This window comes from Molossus molossus, unplaced genomic scaffold, assembly GCF_014108415.1.
Source record: "Molossus molossus isolate mMolMol1 unplaced genomic scaffold, mMolMol1.p scaffold_m16_p_27, whole genome shotgun sequence".
In the NCBI taxonomy this organism is placed as follows: Eukaryota; Metazoa; Chordata; class Mammalia; order Chiroptera; family Molossidae; genus Molossus; species Molossus molossus.
Genome location: NW_023425363.1, coordinates 2507055 through 2526697, shown reverse-complemented (window position 1 = coordinate 2526697; position 19643 = coordinate 2507055). Strand labels below are relative to the sequence as shown.

Here is a 19643-nt window from a genome sequence, read left to right as displayed (position 1 = left end):
CTTGTATCTTGAAGAATTATATGGTCTGTGTTAAGTGTGAGCAGAGGTATCATTTGTTTTTCTCCTTTTATTTTGTGAAATAGCGGATTTTGGTTTTGCTCGTTATCTTCATAGTAACATGATGGCTGCAACACTGTGTGGGTCCCCAATGTACATGGTGAGTGAGTGTCTGCATTCTTGTGTTTACAGCCATAAGCATGGAATTTAAATATAATGTTTTTTTCCAAGTAGGATGTGATTTTATATAATCTGAATTGTTATTTATATCACTGACATTAAGTATATTACTGATAATGCTGTAATACAGACATCTTTTGCTTGAGCATAGTGGACTGTAAAAGTTAGTCATGTTTGCCCATTGGTTTTTATTAAAAAAAAGAGAGAGAATTAGTTATTGCCCTGGCTGGTGTGGCTCAGTTGGTTGTGCTTGGTCCTGTGCACGGAAAGGTCACTGGTTCGATTCCGGTCAGGGCACTTGCCTGAGTTGTGGACTCGATCCCAGTAGGGGGTGTGCAGGAGACAGCTGATGTTTCTCTTGCTCTTCCTCCCTCTCCGTTTCTTTCTCTCTAAAATCAATAAAAAAACCATATTTTTTTTAAAATGAAAAAAGCCCAGCTGGTGTTACTCAGTGGTTGAGCATTGACCCATGCACCAAGAAGTCGCTGTTTCGATTCCTGGTCAGGGCACGTGCCCAGTTTGTGGGCCTGATCCCCAATGGGGGACATGTCGGAGGCGGTTAATGTTCTTTCTCATTGATGTTTCTGTTTGTCTCTCCCTCTCCCTTCCTTTCTCTCTAAAATTAATTAAAACAAAAGTAAAGCCCAGCTGGTGTGGCTTAGTGAATTGAGTGTCGTCCCATGGACCAAGAGGTCCCAGTTCGATTCCCTGTCAGGTCACATGCCGGGGTTGTAGGCTTGATCCCTGGTGGGGGGCATGCAAGAGGCAGCCAATTGATGTTTCTTTCTCACATTGATGTTTCTAGCTCTTTCTCTCTCTAAAAAATAAATAAAAACACATTTATATATAGAATAAAAAATTAGTTATTGTAAAAATTTCTTACTAGGTTAAGTTGAAAATAAAAATTGATGACGTTTGCTCATGCTATATATTTTTTTTTTATCCTCATCTGAGGACATTCTTTCATTTTTTGTTCAGATAGAGTGGGAGGGAGAGAGAGGAAGAGAGAGAGAGAGAAAGAAACATCGATGTGAAAGGGACACATCGAATGGCTGCCTTCTGCATGACCCAACCAGGGCGGGGGACAAACTGCAACTGAGGCACGCACCCTTAGTGGGAACCGAACCCGGGTCTCTCTGAACTGCAGGCTGACGCTCTAACCACTGAGCCAGACTGGCCAGGGCGGTCATGCTATACTTGATGTGTAATATAGGAATACTTATAAAAACCTTTTGGGGACACGTCTTCAGCTATAGGATACATGGATTTTTTGCACGTTGTCTCTCTGGACAAGATTCCTGTATTGTAGAAGCTTCCTCATCAGTATCACACTCAGAGCCGAACACTCTTAGCTTCCTCCTTATCCTTCATGAGAACGTCGTCAGGTCTGATGGGTTAGGCTGCGACACTTCTGAACCAGTGGGAGATGTTAAGCCTAGAAATACCTTAATTCTGGACCTTCAGAATCCTGCGAAGTAAATAAAGGTACCTGTTTTACTTCTAAGTTTAAAATAGGTTTATTTTCAATTAGGATTTCATCTAATCTAAAATCAACTTTGAAATCTAGGGAACTAGCCCTGGCCAGTTTTGCTCAGCAGTTAAGAACATGGATCCTCGGACCTAAGGGTCATAGGGTTGATTCCGGTTAAGGGCATGTACCTGGGTTGCAGGTTTGATCCCCAACTCCGGTTGGGGTCTTGCAGGAGGCAGCTGGTCGATGTGTCTCTCTCACATTTATGTTTCTCTGTTTCTCTCCCCACTCCCTCCCTTCTACACTCTGTCTAAAAGTCAATGAAAAAAAAAAAAAAAGTGAAATCAAGGGAAATAGTAATCAAAGTTTAAAATTTTTTTGCATTAGATTTAACTTCTTGATCACAATTGTACTAATTCTGTACAAAATTTTTAATTCAATATAATTTAAAAATTATTTTGCGCCCTGGCCAGTTTGGCTCAGCGGTTAAAGCGTCGACCTGCGGTCCGGAGAGACCCGGGTTCGGTTTCCGCTAAGGGCACGTACTTCGGTTGCAGTTTGTCCCCGGCCCTGGTTGGTCGTGTGGGTGGCAGCCACTCGATGTGTCCCTTTACATCAAGGTTTCTCTCTCTCTCTCCCTTCCTCTCTCTCCCTCCCACTCTATCTGTACAAAAAATGGAAAAATATCCTCGGGTGAGGATAAAAAAATAAATAAATAAATAAAAAATTATTTTGCATTTCTTGAGTATGAAATCAGTTCAGCCTTGGACTAATGGCGCCAAGGCTGGAGAGCCATTAGCGGGCTGATCTTCAGAGGAAATTGACTCCATAAGAAATTTACAAGGGACAATAGAAATGTTATGCTTGGAAAATAAAATTTTGCTACCTTTAATATATTTCACACTTCTATTTCGTATTTGTCCTGCTTGATGGTATTTTTAAAAAGCAACATCTATTGAGAGGTGGGAAAATAGCTATAGCAAAGCAGCAGAGAAATGCCTTTGCTTTTAAGACAATTTTTATTATTGTGTTTTGTGGTACAGTTTTCTTGTTACTTTAAAAGCTTTCAAATGGCAGGAAAAAGAGGAATAATATAGTAAACACATTTGTGTACCTATCATCTGTATTTCACAAACATTTTGCAATGTTTGCTTTGATCTCTTATTTTATTTTGTTGTTTGTTTGTTTTGTTTTTTGTTTTGTTTTGTTTATCCTCACCTGCGGATATTTTTTCCATTGAGTTTTTAGAGAGAGTGGAAGGGAGGGAGGAGGAGAGAGAGAGCGCAAGCGAGCGAGCTATGAGAGACACTGGTTGGTTGGTTTCCTCCCATGTACTCCCCTACTGGGGCCAGGATCGAACCAGCAACCTAGGTACATGCTCTTGATCAGATATCAAACCTGAAACCCTTTGGTGCACAGGCTGACACTCTAACCACTGGACCATGCCAGCCAGGGAGATCTTTTTTCAGAAAGAAAGAAAGTAGTCCGGCTGGTGTGGCTCAGTGGTTGAGCATTGACCCATGTACCAAGAGGTTGCTGGTTCGATTCCCGGTCAGGGCATATGACCAGGTTGTGGGCCCAATCCCCAGTGGGGGACATGCAGGAAGAGGCCAATTGATGTTTCTCTCATACATGTTTCTTTCTATCTCTCTCTCTCTGACTTCTCTAAAATCAATAAAGGGACAAAAATTTAAAAAAAAGAAAAGAAAGAAATACATAAAGTATTTCAGGGGCAGTCCAAATTCCTATTGTACCTCTCCCTTTCCCACCTTCTACTCTCACAGCCTGTAATTGGTGTGTATGTTTCTTTATTATCCTCACCCAAGGATATTTTTCCATTGATTTTTAGATAGAGTGGGAGGGAGGGAGAGAGAGAGAGAAATATCTATTGGTTGCCTTCTGCATGACCTGACTGGGGTCCGGGATTGAGCCTGCAACCGAGGTATGAGTCCTTGACCTGGAATCAAACCTGCAACACTTTGGTCTGTGGCCCAACACTAATTGCTGAGCCAATCCAGCCAGGGCTCTTTATATTTTAACAAAATTGTTTTTGTTAATCCTTACCTGAGGATATTTTTCCATTGATTTTTATATAGATGGGAAGGGAGGGAGAAAGCGAGACAGACACACACACACACACAGAGAAGAGACATTGATGTGAGAGAGACACATCTATTGGTTGCCTCCTGCATAACCCCAACCAGGGCTGGGGATTGAACCTGCAACCTAGGCACGTGCCCTTGACCAGGGATCAAACCCCAGACATTGGTCCGAGGGCTGATGCTCTTAACCGCTGAGCCAAACCGGCTAGGGCTCTTTATTATTATTTTATTTGTTTATGTATTTATTTTTTCCTCACCCAAGGACATTTTTCCATTTTTTGTTCAGATAGAGTGGGAAGGAGAGAGAGAGAGAGAGAAACATGGACGTGAAAGGGATACATTGAGTGGCTGCCACCCACACGACCCACCAGGGCCGGGGACAAACTGCAACTGAGGTATGTGCCCTTAGTGGGAACCGAACCCGGGTCTTTCTGGACCGCAGACCGAGGCTCTAACCGCTGAGCCAAACCGGCCAGGGCTCTTTATTATTATTTTAATACTCTTACTGTGTTTGATAATAATACATAGAAATGCTTGTTTCTGCAACTTCTTTTCATGCAACACTGTTTTCAAGATCTACCAGTAAATATCAATGTAAGAAAGTAGTTTTGTATTCATTACAGTTTAATTTTGATTAGAGAAATATTACACCTGTTGTTTTTATTTTAGTAGTTTTGTTAGCAGTGTGGCCTTACCAGTTAATTAATGTATGCATATTAATTATGTAAATAACATAATGCATGTCTCTTGAATTTTCTTATCCCTAGGCTCCTGAAGTTATTATGTCTCAACATTATGATGCTAAGGCAGACTTGTGGAGCATAGGAACAGTAATCTATCAATGCCTTGTTGGAAAACCACCTTTTCAGGTATCCTGACTTTTTTCTTACATGCTCAGTTTTGGGATCTTCTCATTTTGCAGTTGCCTTTGACTTGTGAAATGGAGAATACTTTGAAAGCAGTGTTTTTGGTTCCTTTGTGACTTAATGTTGTTGTTTTTTTTTAACAAGGCAAAAACTGCTGTAGTGAGCCAGAACATTTTTTGCTTCTCCTTTTCCTTGTTCATCCTCACCTGAGGATATTTTTCCATTGATTTTTAGAGTGGGAGGAAGGGGCAGGGTGGAAGAGAGAGAGAGAGTGAGTGAGGACGAGGGAGAGAGAGACAGACACATTGACTGGTCGCCTCCCACAGATGCCCTGACCAGGGCTGTGGATTGAACCTGCAACCCAGGTATGTGTCCTTGACTTCGAATTGAACCCATAACCCTTTGGTGCGCTGGCTGACACTCTAACCACTGAGCAACTCCGGCCAGGGCTTGCTTTTTCTTTTTTTTTTAATCCTCACCTGAGATACTTTTCCATTTATCTTCAGACAGAGTGGGGATGGGAAGAGAAAGAGAGAGAGAAACATTGATGTGAGAGAGACACATCTATTGGTCACTTCCTGCACAACCCCAACCAGGGCCCAGGTTCCAACTACAACCGAGGTACATCCCTTGACCAGAATCGAACCCTCAACTCTTTCATCCACAGGCCTACGCTTTAACTGCTGAGCCAAACTGGCTAGGGCTGCTGTTTCTTTTTTATCTGCCTTCCCTTCACAGTTGGACTGAGCACGAAGCCTGTGATGTGTTTTCCAGGGTAGTGAGAACTAGTGCGGCTCTGGGCTCACAGCCTGGTGGGAAATGGGTGTGGCGTGATGTCAGCGCCTCCTGCTTCGCCTGGTGTTGGGGTCCTGGAACCAAAGTAAAGGCCTGGGCGGGACTGGGAGCATCACTGGAAACTGTCTCCAGATATTCATTCCTTCACTGCTGTGTCAGAGAGAGCCAGTTGTTTAGGCTTTGTGGAAATTATTGTGGGCCTGTCTCCCTTTTCTCCTTTTCTCTAATATCCTATCAAAAAGAGGCCCTCTAGAATTTAATTGTGATAATTCCTCTTGAGTTCATATTGTATAATTACATAGAGGATTTTTGAATCTGAACACTGGGTCAAAGTGAAATTATTTGCCTGAGATGGCATTTAAACAATCAGTGACAGCCGGTGGAGGAGTCATTTTCACATCTAGTTTGCACGTGCAGGCGGCTCCCTGGTCAGCAGCTCTGACTCTGACCCTGCTCCCTGTCACTGTGGAGACTGAAGGAGCGTGTGCTCAGTTCTCTGCCCGCATCCCCTGAAGGCCGCAGGGTGAAATACACTCTGATTTTACACAGTAAAGGTGTACCTGTTGGACAGGCCATGGATGTTGGGTCTTAACCTCTGAAATAGTGGTTCTAAACCTTTTCTAAGCTTCAGGTCCCTCAGAGTTTGACCTCAGTGCCCAGATCAGCAGAATTTGCTTACAGTTTCAGAGGTTTTATGAAATCCCTGGTGGCATCTATGGCTCCTTCAACAATCCATGGCCTTCAAGTTCAGAATCTGTGTTCTATAGCAAGAATGTAAGCATCAATCAAGTGATTTGGAATTTTTGCCCCTGTTATTTAATAGATTAAATCCTTTTTTTTTTTTTTAACAGGCTAATAGTCCTCAAGACTTAAGGATGTTTTATGAAAAACACAGAAGCTTAATGCCTAGGTATGTGTTTTGATTACACTGAGCTTTACTGTTTGTGAAATCAGTGTTGTTTCTTTGAACTGTTTCTGTTTTATATGTTTCCATTATTGAACCTTTTTTCAGTGACAGTAATGAGAGCACTCGTTATAACAGAAAATTAGAAAATTATGAGCATATCGTAGGTGCCTGTGTAATAGTATATCGTTCTTCTTTTTTGTTTTCAAAAGTATATTTAAAAAAAAAAAATGGCCCTGGCCAGTTTGGCTCAGCGGTTAGAGCGTCGGCCTGCGGTCCGGAGGGACCCGGGTTCGGTTCCCGCTAAGGGCACGTACTTCGGTTGCAGTTTGTCCTCAGCCCTGGTTGGTTGTGCGGGTGGCAGCCACTCGATGTGTCCCTTCACGTCGATGTTTCTCTCTCTCTCTCCTTCCTTTCTCTCCCTCCTACTCTATCTGTACAAAAAATGGAAAAATATCCTCGGGTGAGGATAAAAAAAAAAAAAAAAAAATATGGCAGTTATATGTGTTCTGTGAGAGGAAAGAGATGCAAACAGAATAGTTGTACATAAAGTAGAAAGTAAATTCCCCCTAGGCCTTCCCCCGCTCTGTAGGGGTAATTAGAGTTTGCTTTGTATCTTTTGAAATCTTCTTGTGCAAGTTCTTTTTGCACATTTGAATGCTTGTTTATGGGTGTATTTATATGCACACACCTATAGTTCAATACAAATTACTTCATAGTTTGCAAATTGTCCTGCAGCTCGTTCGATTCTACACTATATCATGGACATTGTTCAACCACTTCTGGATTCTTTCTAATGGCTGCATAGAGTTTCATAGTTTGATGTATCATATTTTGTTTAATCAGATGCTGGCTTTTATTTTCTAGTTACTACAAACGGGCTTCAGTGGGGTGGGACAGGGAGGGAAAGTATTCTCGCATTTGTGCATTTCAGTAAGGTGGACTTGTTGGACTGAGGTATGCTCTCCAAGTGTCTGTTCCTGTGCACACAGCAGAGGATGCTCCTTTCCCCACATTTTACCATGGTGGGGTGGTGTCAGACTTGATGCCTGGTGGTCTCAGACTTGATGCCTTGCAAATAGGGAGGACACACTAGCTATTAATGTAATTTGCCTTATTCTCTTTACTGGTGAGGTTGGTTCTTCTTAGTTGTTTAATGACCTTTTTGTAGTTTTCATTCTGTGAATTTTATATTCCTATTACTTACTCATTTTTCTACTGCCTTGCCTTTTTCTTACTGGATTTCAGGAAGCTATATTATTCTTCACTTGTATTTATTTGAGCTCTGCCCCATTTCAGACAGAATTGGAAGTGGCCCTTTTCCTAGGAGAGAACTCTACAGCACCTGTTAGTGCCAGGTAGAAGTTGTGCTGACCTCCAGACCTGTGCTCGTGGAGCGCTTTGTTCACGGAGACTGCAGCACACCAGGGCAGTGCGCACTGCGGAGCCCTCCCGAACGGGGCTGGGCTCAAAGGCCCTTGCTTCCTGTGTCTGTTTTCCTTTAAGGAATGAGGTTGTACTGTGATTTTCTTGGTATGGAATGTAGTATTTGTGAAACTGCATATACATTTTTGTTTACCACAATTTAAGGCAAAAGTCATGTAGTTAATATAGTATATAAACTCACCATTTAGGTTATTTTTTTTCTTTCCCTCAGCATCCCCAGAGAAACATCACCTTATTTGGCGAATCTCCTTTTGGGTTTGCTTCAGAAAAACCAAAAAGATAGAATGGACTTTGGTAAGTAGTCTTTTCAGATTTCCCATGCTTTCTAATTTTATTGCTGTGTATTCTGAGGAGATTTTTAAAAAAAAGATACTACAGAGGTTTCAGAAGAAAATTAAAGTCAATTTTTCAGTATCTCTGTCTTTTTCTTTTACTTGCTTTGTAAATATTGAGTACCTGCTAGGTTCTAGTGTGGGGGATAAAGTAATAAGCAAAATCCCTGTCCTTCTGATGTATATATTCTAGTGGAGGAGAGACACAGACAAATTATAAGCTCTAATTATATGCTATATTAGAAAACAGTAAGTACTGTGGAAAAATAAAGAAGGAAGAAAAATGAGGGTGGGTGGGGATTCAAATTTTAAATAAGGTGTCAGTGAAGACCTGTCTGAGAAAGTGGCATTGGAACAAAGGCCGATTGACATGTGTGAGACAGTGAGCCATGTGGGTGTCCGAGCGCTTTTCAGGCAGTGTGAATAGCCAGGACCAGTGCCCGGAGCTGGAACACGTCATGTAAAGACTTGGGATTTCGCCCAAGGTCTGTTGGGAAGCCATTGCAGGGTTTGGAGCAGAGGATCGATTTGAGCTGATGAATGTTTTGAAAAGGATCAGTCTGGTTGCTTGGTGAGCACAGCCTGTGGTGAGGGGCATGAGGCAGGGGAGGAAGGTGGGAGACTAAATCGGGAGACCACATAGTCACCCATGTGAGAAAGGAAGTAGTTTAGATGGGGGCAGAAGCAGTGGAGGTGGGAAGAAATTGTTGACTTTGGGTCTTTTTGGAGGTAGAGACAACTGCATTTCTGGATGAATGGGATATGGGTTGTGAGAGAAAGAGGAGACTCAAAGATGACTCCCAAGATTTTTAGCTGGAACACCTGAAAGGGTGGGGTTGTCAGTCAGAGGATGGGAAAGACTATGTGAATAGAGCAGGCCTTGGGGGCGAGATCAGGAGTGCAGGTAGGACATGTTCAATTTAAGATGGCCATTTGATGTCTAAGTGCAGATGTCAAGAGGCTCCTGCATATTAGAGGAGAGGTCGAGGCTGGGGAGATGTTTGGGGAGGGATCTAGGAAGAATGGAGGAGAAATACCCCAGAATCCTGACTTCAAAGAAGGGTTTAGGAAGCCAAGGAGGGGGCACCTCCTCGTAGGGTGACCCTTGTGAACATGTGCTCTGTGGAGCTTGGTCTCAGCACTGTGTGACAAGAGTGGGCTATGGATGCTTCTGATTTTTAGAATTTTAGATTCTTAAGGTGGAAGCTCATGATACTGATTTTGAACCTTTCTTTTATAATGTAAGCACTAAAGTCAACAATTTCTCTCTTAGTACTTTAATTTATCACAGGTGTCTTCATATACTCTTTTATTTTGTTTACTTATTTATTTATTTTCCTCACCCGAGGACATTTTTGCATTTATCTTCAGATAGAGTGGGAGAGAGAGAGGAAGAAAGAGAGAGAGAGAGAGAGAGAGAATCATCGATGTGAGAGAGACACATCGACTGGTTGCCACCCACACAACGCCAACTGGGGCCGGGGACAAACCGCAACTGAGTTACGTGCCCTTAGCAGAAACCGAACCCGGGTCTGTCTGGTCCGCGGGCCAACACTCTAACCGCTGAGCCAAACCAGCCAGGGCTCATATACTATTTTACCACTTCATGTGTAACGAAAGAACTTAGAATGCTTAGTATTGTAGGGATTATGTAGGTTTTGAAAGAACATTTATCCTGGAAAGTGTTTGAGTCTAGCTCCTCTCTCGGGGATAGTTTGTTAACTTGATCTTACCAATCTTACGTGTCAGAATCACAAACCAGAAAAACCATAAAACGTGGTTATCAAATTAACTCTGATCTTCAAATTTTTAGGAAAAAACATGTTTGATATTTTGTTCTGTAGTAATAATTATAATAATAGAAATTTACAAAAATTTATTCCAGAATTTTAGTCTGTTAATGTATGTTATGGAAACCCACATAAGCTTCTGGATAAGACAGACTAGGGTTTAATTCTTCCCCAAACTTACCAGCTTATTGACACTGGAGAAGATACACGGCCTTTATGTGCTATGATTTTCTTATCATGAAACGAAGATAATACCTTGCATAAAATTTGTGAGAATTCAGTGAGGACCAGGTATGAAGCACTCAGTTCATTGTCCTTGTAAATGTTCTCAGTAGATGATAGCCCTAATAGTTTCTGTATAAGGGAAAGATGAAATAGTCTGAATACGTATATATTTTTCTTAAAGTTTTATTAAATTGGAATTAAACTTCATTTGTTGGTAAATACTTTTATCTTTGAGGGAGAAATTGAGAGTTGCTCTATAACCATGAGAACCATGGGTCAATAAAATAACTTGCTCATGGATAACAGTTTTAAATTATAAATTATATTAAATATTTACATGCTTTTTGTGACATAACAATTGATTTGGAAAATGGTATCAGAGTGTTTGCATTCACTCTGTCTAGTTTCTTCATTTATATCTTTACTTTTCATCCCTATTATGTCCTTTGTAAAAGCATAAAAATCCTTACATGTCAAACTAGAATTTATGTGTATGTGTATATTTTTGTTCTAAAGAGAACTAACAAGGACAACTCATATTTCTCTTCAAAACCCCCTACATTTCCATTTCTCAGCAAGTGTTGTGATTGACATTTACTTTGAGGGGCTTTGGATTTTGATTTCAGTGAAACTCATGGAAACCTTCAGAGTGGAAGATAGTTTAGTCGAAACCCAAGTGAGGCTTATTACTGACCTTGTGGTACCTAATAAGCCTCCATGTGGGTGATGGGCTCTTCTCCTTGGCTGCCCTGTGATACTTAATATCATACAGGTCAGAGACTTAATGATATAGGAGGTTATCTTGGTGGGTTTTTAAAATCCTTACCTGAGGATATGTTTTTATTGATATTTAGAGAGATAGGAAGGGGAGGGAGGGGAAGAGAGAGAGAGAGAGAGAGAGAGAGAGAGAGAGAGAAACAAACAAACATGAATTGGTGACCTTCCGTATGTGCCCTGACTGGGGATTGAACCCAAAACCTAGGTATGTGCCCTGACTGGAGTCCAACCCTCAACCTTTTGGTGTACTGGTGTGTTAATGGGACGGGATGGGACGGGACAATGCTTCAACCAGCTGAGCCAACGAACAGGGCAATCTTTGTGGGTTTTTAAAGAAACAGTGAAATAATTTACATATACAGGAAAATAGAATAAAATAATGAACTGTCATGTACTCATCTACTTACTATCTTTATCTAATTATCAGACTTTTTGTGTAGCTTTTATTCTTGGTGAATAGTGAGGAAATTAAATTAATAGTTTTTTAAAATAGTATTTTGAAACCAGCTGCAGTACTACTTCTGGGATAGAAGGATAGAATTTATTGAACATATCAGTACCTAGATTTTGTCTTGGAACAATGAATAGCCATCCTTCAAAATATGCCTAGGAGAGGGGCCTGGTCACAGTGCAATGCTCCTTGGGTGGTCTGCTTTCAAGGCCCCACGCTTCAGAGGACACGTCGGTTCAGTTGCCTCAGGATGTGCCACGTTGGTAATGGACATTTTAAAAATTCAATTATTATTTAAAATTTTTCATTGATTAAAAATTACTTGTAATTTGATAATTTTTATTTATAAAAATAATATGCTTTTATACTTAAAGGAAATGTAGGCAACATAAATGAGTTAACAATTTACAGTCTCAAGGACATAAAGACATCATGTTTATGCATTGACAAGTCAACCTTTTTGCTGGTCAGTGTCAGTGTAAATGTTGCATTCTCATTTTTCATTACAGAAGCATTTTTTAACCATCCTTTTCTTGAGCAAGTTCCAGTAAAAAAATGTGAGTACCCGCTGTTTGCATTTTTACTGAAGAGTGAATGCAAGCTTAAGGAAAAATTAGTACTTTGTGTTACAAAATTAATTTTTTACTGTGTTTCTCAAAATTTCATTGACCTTCTTCTTTTAAATACCTGGAGTTCTGTTTATCTTATTTATTTATTTATTTTTAATGTTTTTTAATTGATTTTTTGAGAGAGAGAGAGGAAGGGAGAGAGAGATAGAAACATCAATGTTAGACAGATACATCAATGGGCTGCTTCCTGCATGCCCCCCACTGGGGATTGAGCCCACAACCTGACCATGTGTCCTGACCAGAAATTGAACTGGGACCTGTCAGTCCATGGGATGACGCTCAATCCACTGAGCCACACTGGCTGAGCTGGAGTTGTGTTTATTTATTTATTTTTTAATCCTCACTCAAGGATATTTTTCCATTGCTTTAGATGGAGGGGAAGGGGGGGGAGGTGGCGAGAGAGAGAAATACCAATGTGAGAGAGACACATGGATTGGTTGCCTCCTGCACGACCACCACTGGGTAGTGGGGATCAAACCTGCAACCCAGGTACGTGCCCCTGACCAGGAATTGAACCCGTGACCATCTTGTCCTCAGGCTGACGCTCTAACTGCTGAGCCAAACCAGCCAGGGCTAGAGTTGTGTTTATTTAATAACAGTTCTGTGTTTTCCTTCCAAATCCAAGCTGAAATCGTTTTAGTAATTGCTGCATTTATAAGTAGGTGAACGTGAATTTTTGGTCAACACAAACGTAGTAGTTTTGACAGCTTTTTCTATTAGACAAGGCATGTAATTGAGTGGTGCTGCTGTTCTTCTGTGTTCTCCTGCAGCCTGCCCTGTGCCCGTACCCGTGCGTGCTGGCTATGTTTCTGGAAGCTCCTGTGGCAGCTCTCCGCCTCGTCGTTTTGCCTCTCCACCAGTAAGTTCTGGTTTTATTAAAACTACTTTTCAGAGTTAGTGCGGTTATATCTGTTCACAAGTGGAGCCTGTAATAGAGTGTGGATATTCTTTTCATATGAAGTCTTTGCTAGTGCAGCGGAGGCTGAGGTCGCATGGACCTGGATTTTGACCTCTGCCCTTATTTAGCTGTGTGCAAGCTCCAGCAAGAAATTTTACCTGTCTAGGCTGTGTTCCTCTGAACAGTGAGTAAGCTACTCTCACCATTTCATGCCTGTGGGGTTGGGAAGGATACTTGCAAACAAAGACCACTTCTTAACTTAAATAAAGGTGGATAAGTAATTATCACATGTTTATTTTATCTGAATGGCATAAACAATTTGGATGTTTATTATGAATAGAATTCCCAGTGGTGGAAGAGTGACCCTTGAGGTATATTTCACTAACTTAGATTTCCTTGACTGTGATTGCTGGCCCCGTGAGGTTGTCCCACCCCAGCCTCTTCCTTCTGCTGAAGTTCCCAAGCCATTTCCTCTGTGGCTATCTTCCTTCCAGTCTAAGTGCTCTGTCACTTCTGGTCGGGCTCCTCCTCCACTCCCCCAGGGTCTTACCCTCTCCTGTATTTTCCTAGTGGACCCTTCCCCCAGATTTCTTTTGCAGCCTGGGAGGGTTGTGCCTTGAGGTTTCTCTGTAAGCTGAAGGTCCAAGGGCTCTTGTGTCAGCTTCTGTGTGTTCCAGACTAGCCTGGCAGCATGGTTTTCCTCAACTCCGCTGGCAGAGGGTGGGGGAGCCATCAGAGGGGTGATTGTATGATCAGATGGTTGAGGCTCCGCAGAGGTTTCAAAGTACTGGGCTTGGAAGCTTCCACAACCCTTACTTGCCCTATTAACTAGGCCAAGTGACTTAATCTCTCTGAACCAGTTTCTCATATGTAAAGTGAATGTAATTTACCTACTTCACTGGGCTTTAAAAGGATAAATGAGCAAAAGCATTTACCACAGTGCTGGGCATACAATGATACTTAAGAAGTGGCAGCTGCTATTATTATTTTCCAGGAAAACCTAACAGCCCTCACCCAACACGGATACTAATCAGCCTGTTGCAGAGAGATGAGTCTTCAAACTGGCAAAATACCTGTTCACACAGCCCTGAAGAACTCACGCTAAATAGAAACAGCAGATGTGCTGCCCAGCAGGCATAGCTCAGTGGATAGAGTAGTCCAGTTCCTCCCATGGACTGAGAGGTCCTGGTTCGATTCCCAGTCAGGGCACATGCGGTGTGTGTGTGGGGGGGGTGCTGAATCCCCAGTAGGGGGCATGCAAAAGGCAGCCCACTGATCGATGTTTCTCTCACATGGATGTTCCTATCTCTCTCTCTCTAAAAAATTAATAAATACATATTTAAAAAAAAAAAAAAAAAAGAAAAGGCAGCCCTAGCTGGTTTGGCTCAGCGGTTAGAGCGGCAGCCTTTGTTCTAGAAGGACCTGGGTTCTGTTACTGCTAAGGGCGCGTACCTCTGTTGCACTTTGTCCCCGGCCCTGGTTGGGTCATGCGGGAGGCAGCCACTTGATGTGTCCCGCCCGTTCACAGTGTGTCCCGTTCACGTCGATGTCTCTCTCTCTCTCCTTCCCACTCTCTCTGAACAAAAAGTGAAAAAATGTCCTCGGGTGAGGATAGAAAAGAAAAAAATTTAAAAGAAAGAAAAAGCCGATGGGGCTAATGAGACTTACATTACATTCCCATGAGTTAAAACACTAAAAGCACTGGATGTGGGGTGATCGGGACACGTGGAGGGCGTGTGAGGGCGTGGGGAGGCTGTAGACCGTGCTTGGAGCTGGGCAGAGTGGCTTCAGTGCCGGCCTGCTGCTCGCTCACTCTGAATCTGGCCAAGTCAGCTCCAGGGCTGAGCCATGGCTTCCGTGACCGCAAGGTGGGCCTAATGGACCTGGGTGTAAAGGACTATGTGTGACGCGGTGCCTAGCCATAGTGAGTACTTACATTGTAGCTATTATTATGATGTCTCTATTTGATATGTAATATGGAAAGCAAAGCTTATGCTAGAAAAAGGAAAGCAAGAAGACTTCGGGGCAGCAGGAATAAAGGAACCTGGGATGGTAGAATAAGCAAGGGATGAGAGAAGGGCCAGGAGGAAGGGCATTGAGCTGGAAATTGCATTGACTGGCGAGAGCATGTTGGCGGTTTGTGTTGGTGGGAGCAGGGAAAAGGAGAGCAAGAGGAGCTAGGCTTGGGCTGCGGGGAGAGGCAGGGAGTGCTGACAGGAGGGGAGAGCAGAGAGCTCTGCAGAGAGGACCTGGGCGGAGAGGAGGCCCATTGAGATGCTGCAGATGCTGGTGGGAAACCATTTTTAGAAGGCCTTTATTAAAAGCTCATGTTTAAAGTGAAAATAAAAAGGAAAGCTGGGGAATAAATGGAAAGCAGGGACATTTCTGTATAATTTCCAGTTAGTGAGATTAGAAAGTGGGAGATTTGATTGTTTTTTAACATAATCTGCCAAAAGTAAGATGATTTCATGCACACAGTCTCTTCCTTCCTAGGTCTGGAGAGACCCTTACTAAGGGTTAATACATACAAGTGTGCACATTTTTTTTTTTTGTACTTTCACACAAATACCCATTTGCATATTTTTCCAGAGAAATAGTTGAAATCCAAAAACAAATAAACAAATGAACAAACCTTAACCGTAAATCCAAATCACTCTTTTAGTTATGATACCAACTATACATTAAGTGCTATTTAGATAATATCTCTTTAATGTCTATTTATTGGTTTCATGTCATTTATTAAATGCCTGCTTTGTGTGAGGTTCTGTTTGATACTAATGGTATGACCAGGTCCCTTCGAGTAAGGAGTTTTCATTTAGGAGAGGCTGTTTAATCCATCACTGTTAGAAGCCTGCATGTGTGTGTCTTTGTTGCCTGTGGGAATGTGATGAGGGGCCTGAAATCAGACCAAGAACTAAGGGAGGCTGCTCAGAAGAGGGCGTTGAGCTGAGGTTTGAAGAAAGAGTTAGTCAGGTGAATGAGTAAAAGGATAGTATTGTAGGCAGAGGAGGCTTCATTCATGATGTCACAGGAGCATGGCCCACTGAAGGAATTCTGTAGCCCTCCATGGGCCCTTAAATTAAAAATTGTTTGAACTGCCCGGCTGGTGTGGCTCAGTGGTGGAGCATCGACCTATGTACCAAAGAGGTCGCTGGTTTGATTCCAGGTCAGGGCACATGCCCAGGTTGTGGGCCTGATCCCCAGTGGGGGCCATGCAGGAGATGGCCAATCAATGTTCTCTCTCATTGATGATTCTATCTCTCCTTCTAACATCAATAAAGAAAAATAAATAAATAAAATTGTTTGAACTAAGTGAAATTTAAAGTTTAGTTTCGTAGTCACACTGGCCACATTTCAAGTGCTCAATAGTCAGATATAGCTAGTGGCTACCATACTGGACAGCTTAGCTACAGAACTTTCCCGTCATTGCAGGAAGTTCTGTTGGATCCAGCTTCTCTAAGCAGTTCAGTCTGGTGGATGTAAAAAGCGTTGGTGAGGGGAAAATAAAGTTAAAATGGTGAGGAGAAGCTATATCTTGAAAGAATTTGAGCATTGCTTGGCTGTGGCTCAGTGGTTGAGCATCGATCCATGCACCAAGAGGTCACCGGTTTGATTTCCAGTGAGGGTACAAGCCCAGGTTGTGGGCCAGATCCCCAGTGGGGGGCGTGCAGGAGGCAGCCAGTCCATGTTCTCTCTCATCGATGTTTATATCTCTCTCTCCCTCTCCTTCTTCTCTCTCTAAAAATAATGACAAAAAATTTTTAAAAAAAGAAGGAAAGAATTTGAGCATTGAACAAAGTAGTTCAGATTTTATCCTTAAAGCTCTGTTGAGTTATTTGAATGATTTTAAGTGGCGGTGTGATATGATCCTCTGTGTGTTTTAGCTAGATATTTCTAATGCTGGGCGGAGGACCAGACTGGAGACAAGGAGAGAGTTCTCTCCACTAGAGGAAAGAGAACAACCTGAGACTATTGTAGCCTTTTTTTTTTTTTTTAGTGAGGACCTGAACTCAGGCAGCAGTAGGAAAAGGAGAAGGGGATAGGAAGCAGGTGAGAGAAAGGTAGCGAGTTTACAGAGCTTGGAGATTGCTTGAATTTGGGACTTAAGGAAGAGGGAGACCTAAAGGCAATGAATGGATGGATGATGGTGAAGGCACTCAGTAATGATGTACGGGGAGGAATGCATGGGGGTATAAAAGTGCTGAGTTAGCATTGTACAGGCAAGTGACAGAGTGGCTAGAGCTCATCGGAGAGAATCTGGTCTGCTGAGTCATTGTTATATAAGTGGTAGTTAAAGGTAGGGTGAGAATGGTCACTGGGGTGAGGATAACACATGCGAGGGGTAGAGGACTAGGATGGTGTTTTGGGGGAATTCTGTACTCCTGTCTTTTAGGGGGCAAATAAGCAAGCACCCACAAAAGAGAAGCAGGAAAAGCAAGAGAGAGCAGGGTCACTGAGTGAAGGGGTAGAGTTTCGAAAAAAGAATGGTCCACAGTTTAGTTGCAGCAGAGAATTCAAGGAACAAGTAGAGGAAGTGGCCACAGGACTTGGTGCTGGCAGTTAACTGGTAAGCTAAAGAAAGGCAATTGTTTTTGGAGCATTGAAGGCAGAAACTGGATTATGGTTGGTTAAGGAGTACATGGGAAATGAGGAGTTGGAGTCAGTGAAGATTGAGAATTTCAAGAACTGTTGTTAAGAGAAGATGGTAATTGAGCAGGTTGCAGGGTTTTGAAACATGTTTATGTGCAGAGGGGGAAAAGCCAAATTCAGGGGAGAGGCTGAAAGTGTCAGGAGCAAAGGGAGGTTGACCTAGGTCCTGGAAAAGGTGGGGGAGAAAGGAACTGGAACACAGATGGTGGAGAGATTAGCTTTGAATGCAGGGAGCAGCATCTCTTTCATGAAGATGGTTATGGATACAGATAATTTTATAAATAGCAGAGGAAGAAACTCAGAAGGTTCCTACCGAAACCACTGGAAAGAAGTTGTGGACACACTTGGAATCACATCTCAATGTGACTGCTTTTTAGTTGTGTGATTTCGGGCAGATCCTGATCTTCTGAGTTTTGTTTATTTAAAAATGAAATGGGGGCCCTGGCTGGTTTGACTCAGTGGTTAGAGCGTTGGCCTGCAGTCCGGAGAGACCTAGGTTTGGTTCTCACTAACGGCATGTACCTCGGTTGCAGTTTGTCCCCAGCCCAGGTTGGGTCGTGCGGGTGGCAGCCACTCGATGTGTCCCTTTCACGTTGATGTTTCTCTCTCTCTCTCCCTCCCACTCTATCTGAACAAAAAAATGGAAAAATGTCCTCGGGTGAGGATTAAAAAAAGTAAATAAATAAAAACGATAAAAAAATGAAATGGGAAAAAAAAATCTGTAACAAAAATAAATTAAATTTAAAAAATGAAATGGATTTTATAATGGAACTGGAGTTAGGTAATACATGGAAAACTCTTAGCAGTGCCTAACCCGTGGCTGATGTTTAGTCACGTTAGTCCCTTCATCTTCCTTCCTTGAGACATAGTTCTGTTCAGAAGTAGTAAGATTTTATGTCATGTATATCACACACACACACACACACACACACACACACACACAGAGAGAGAGAGAGAGAGAGAGAGAGAGAGAGAAGTGATAGAGATTTGAGACTTAATTTATTGCATAGCAACATGCAAAGAAGCACCAGCAATGAATTGGGTGTTTAAGATTTGAATTGAAAGAGCATTATGTAGCCCTGGCTGGTTTGGCTCAGCGGTTAGAGCGTCGGCCTGCAGTCCTGAGAGACCCGGGTTCGGTTCCCGCTAAGGGCATGTACCTCGGTTGCAGTTTGTCCCCGGCTCTGGTCAGTAGTGAGGGTGGCAGCCACTCGATGTGTTTCTTTCACATCGATGTTTCTCTCTCTCTCTCCCTCCCACTCTACATGAACAAAAAATGGAAAAATGTCCTCGGGTGAGGATTAAAAAAAAAAGAAAGAGCATTATGTAGTATTTTTTCTTTTCTTAAATAGAAACAAGGGTTAAACTTAATGGGGACTTAATATATAAGTTATGAAGTTCATTATTTTAGAAAACCATTGTATAATCAAGACATTCAGTTACAGTTGTCACTAGAGACCTTGAACTAGGCAAGTGCCAAAAGGTAAAGAGCTACTTACACTTGAGTTTTTGTTTGAATATATTTGTTTTGTTTTTTTTTTCCCTCACCCAAGGATATTTTTCCATTTTTTGTACAGATAGAGTGGGAGGGAGAGAGAGAGAGAAACATCGACGTGAAGGGACACATCGAGTGGCTGCCACCCGCATGACCAACCAGGGCTGGGGACAAACTGCAACTGAAGCACGTGCCCTTAGCGGGAACTGAACCCAGGTCTCTCCGGACCGCAGGCCGACGCTCTAACCGCTGAGCCAAACTGGCCAGGGCTGAATATATTTGTTTTTCTTCCCTTGCTGTTCCATTTCCCACAAACCAACTCCTCCCCCCTAACAAAAGAAATACATTCACTCTTTTAAGGTTTTCCAAATCTTTCTTTTTGTGAGTGTAAATAAATCTCTAGGCTTAATTGCAGTTATCCTTATTGATTTGTTTACTTTTTTTTACATAATATGGCCTCTTGCTTTCCTGTTTAGAATGTTTTCTTCATTGGAGAGTAAAACTGTGTGTGCTTGCAAGATGTTGAAATCCCTGGACATTTTGTTTTCATGATTAAGTTAACAGTTATTGAGTATCTGCTTAGTTAGGCCATGAGCTGAAACAGATTGTTGGGATGGTACACACCTCAACAATTT

At 42.3% G+C, this 19643-nt stretch overlaps 1 protein-coding gene across 2 annotated transcripts in view; it reads left to right on the top strand.

The window, feature by feature from the left end:
* Nucleotides 1-19643, top strand: part of ULK2 (unc-51 like autophagy activating kinase 2) — a 110768-nt gene that overhangs the window by 21663 nt on the left and 69462 nt on the right. The window contains exons 7-12 of one of the 2 annotated variants that reach the window (XM_036278321.1): nt 84-157; nt 4518-4619; nt 6263-6321; nt 7973-8055; nt 11846-11893; nt 12736-12824. In XM_036278321.1, the coding sequence (XP_036134214.1) occupies nt 84-157; nt 4518-4619; nt 6263-6321; nt 7973-8055; nt 11846-11893; nt 12736-12824 (455 nt within the window). The remainder of the gene's footprint in view (nt 1-83; nt 158-4517; nt 4620-6262; nt 6322-7972; nt 8056-11845; nt 11894-12735; nt 12825-19643) is intronic. The other variant, XM_036278320.1, reaches the window with a different exon arrangement.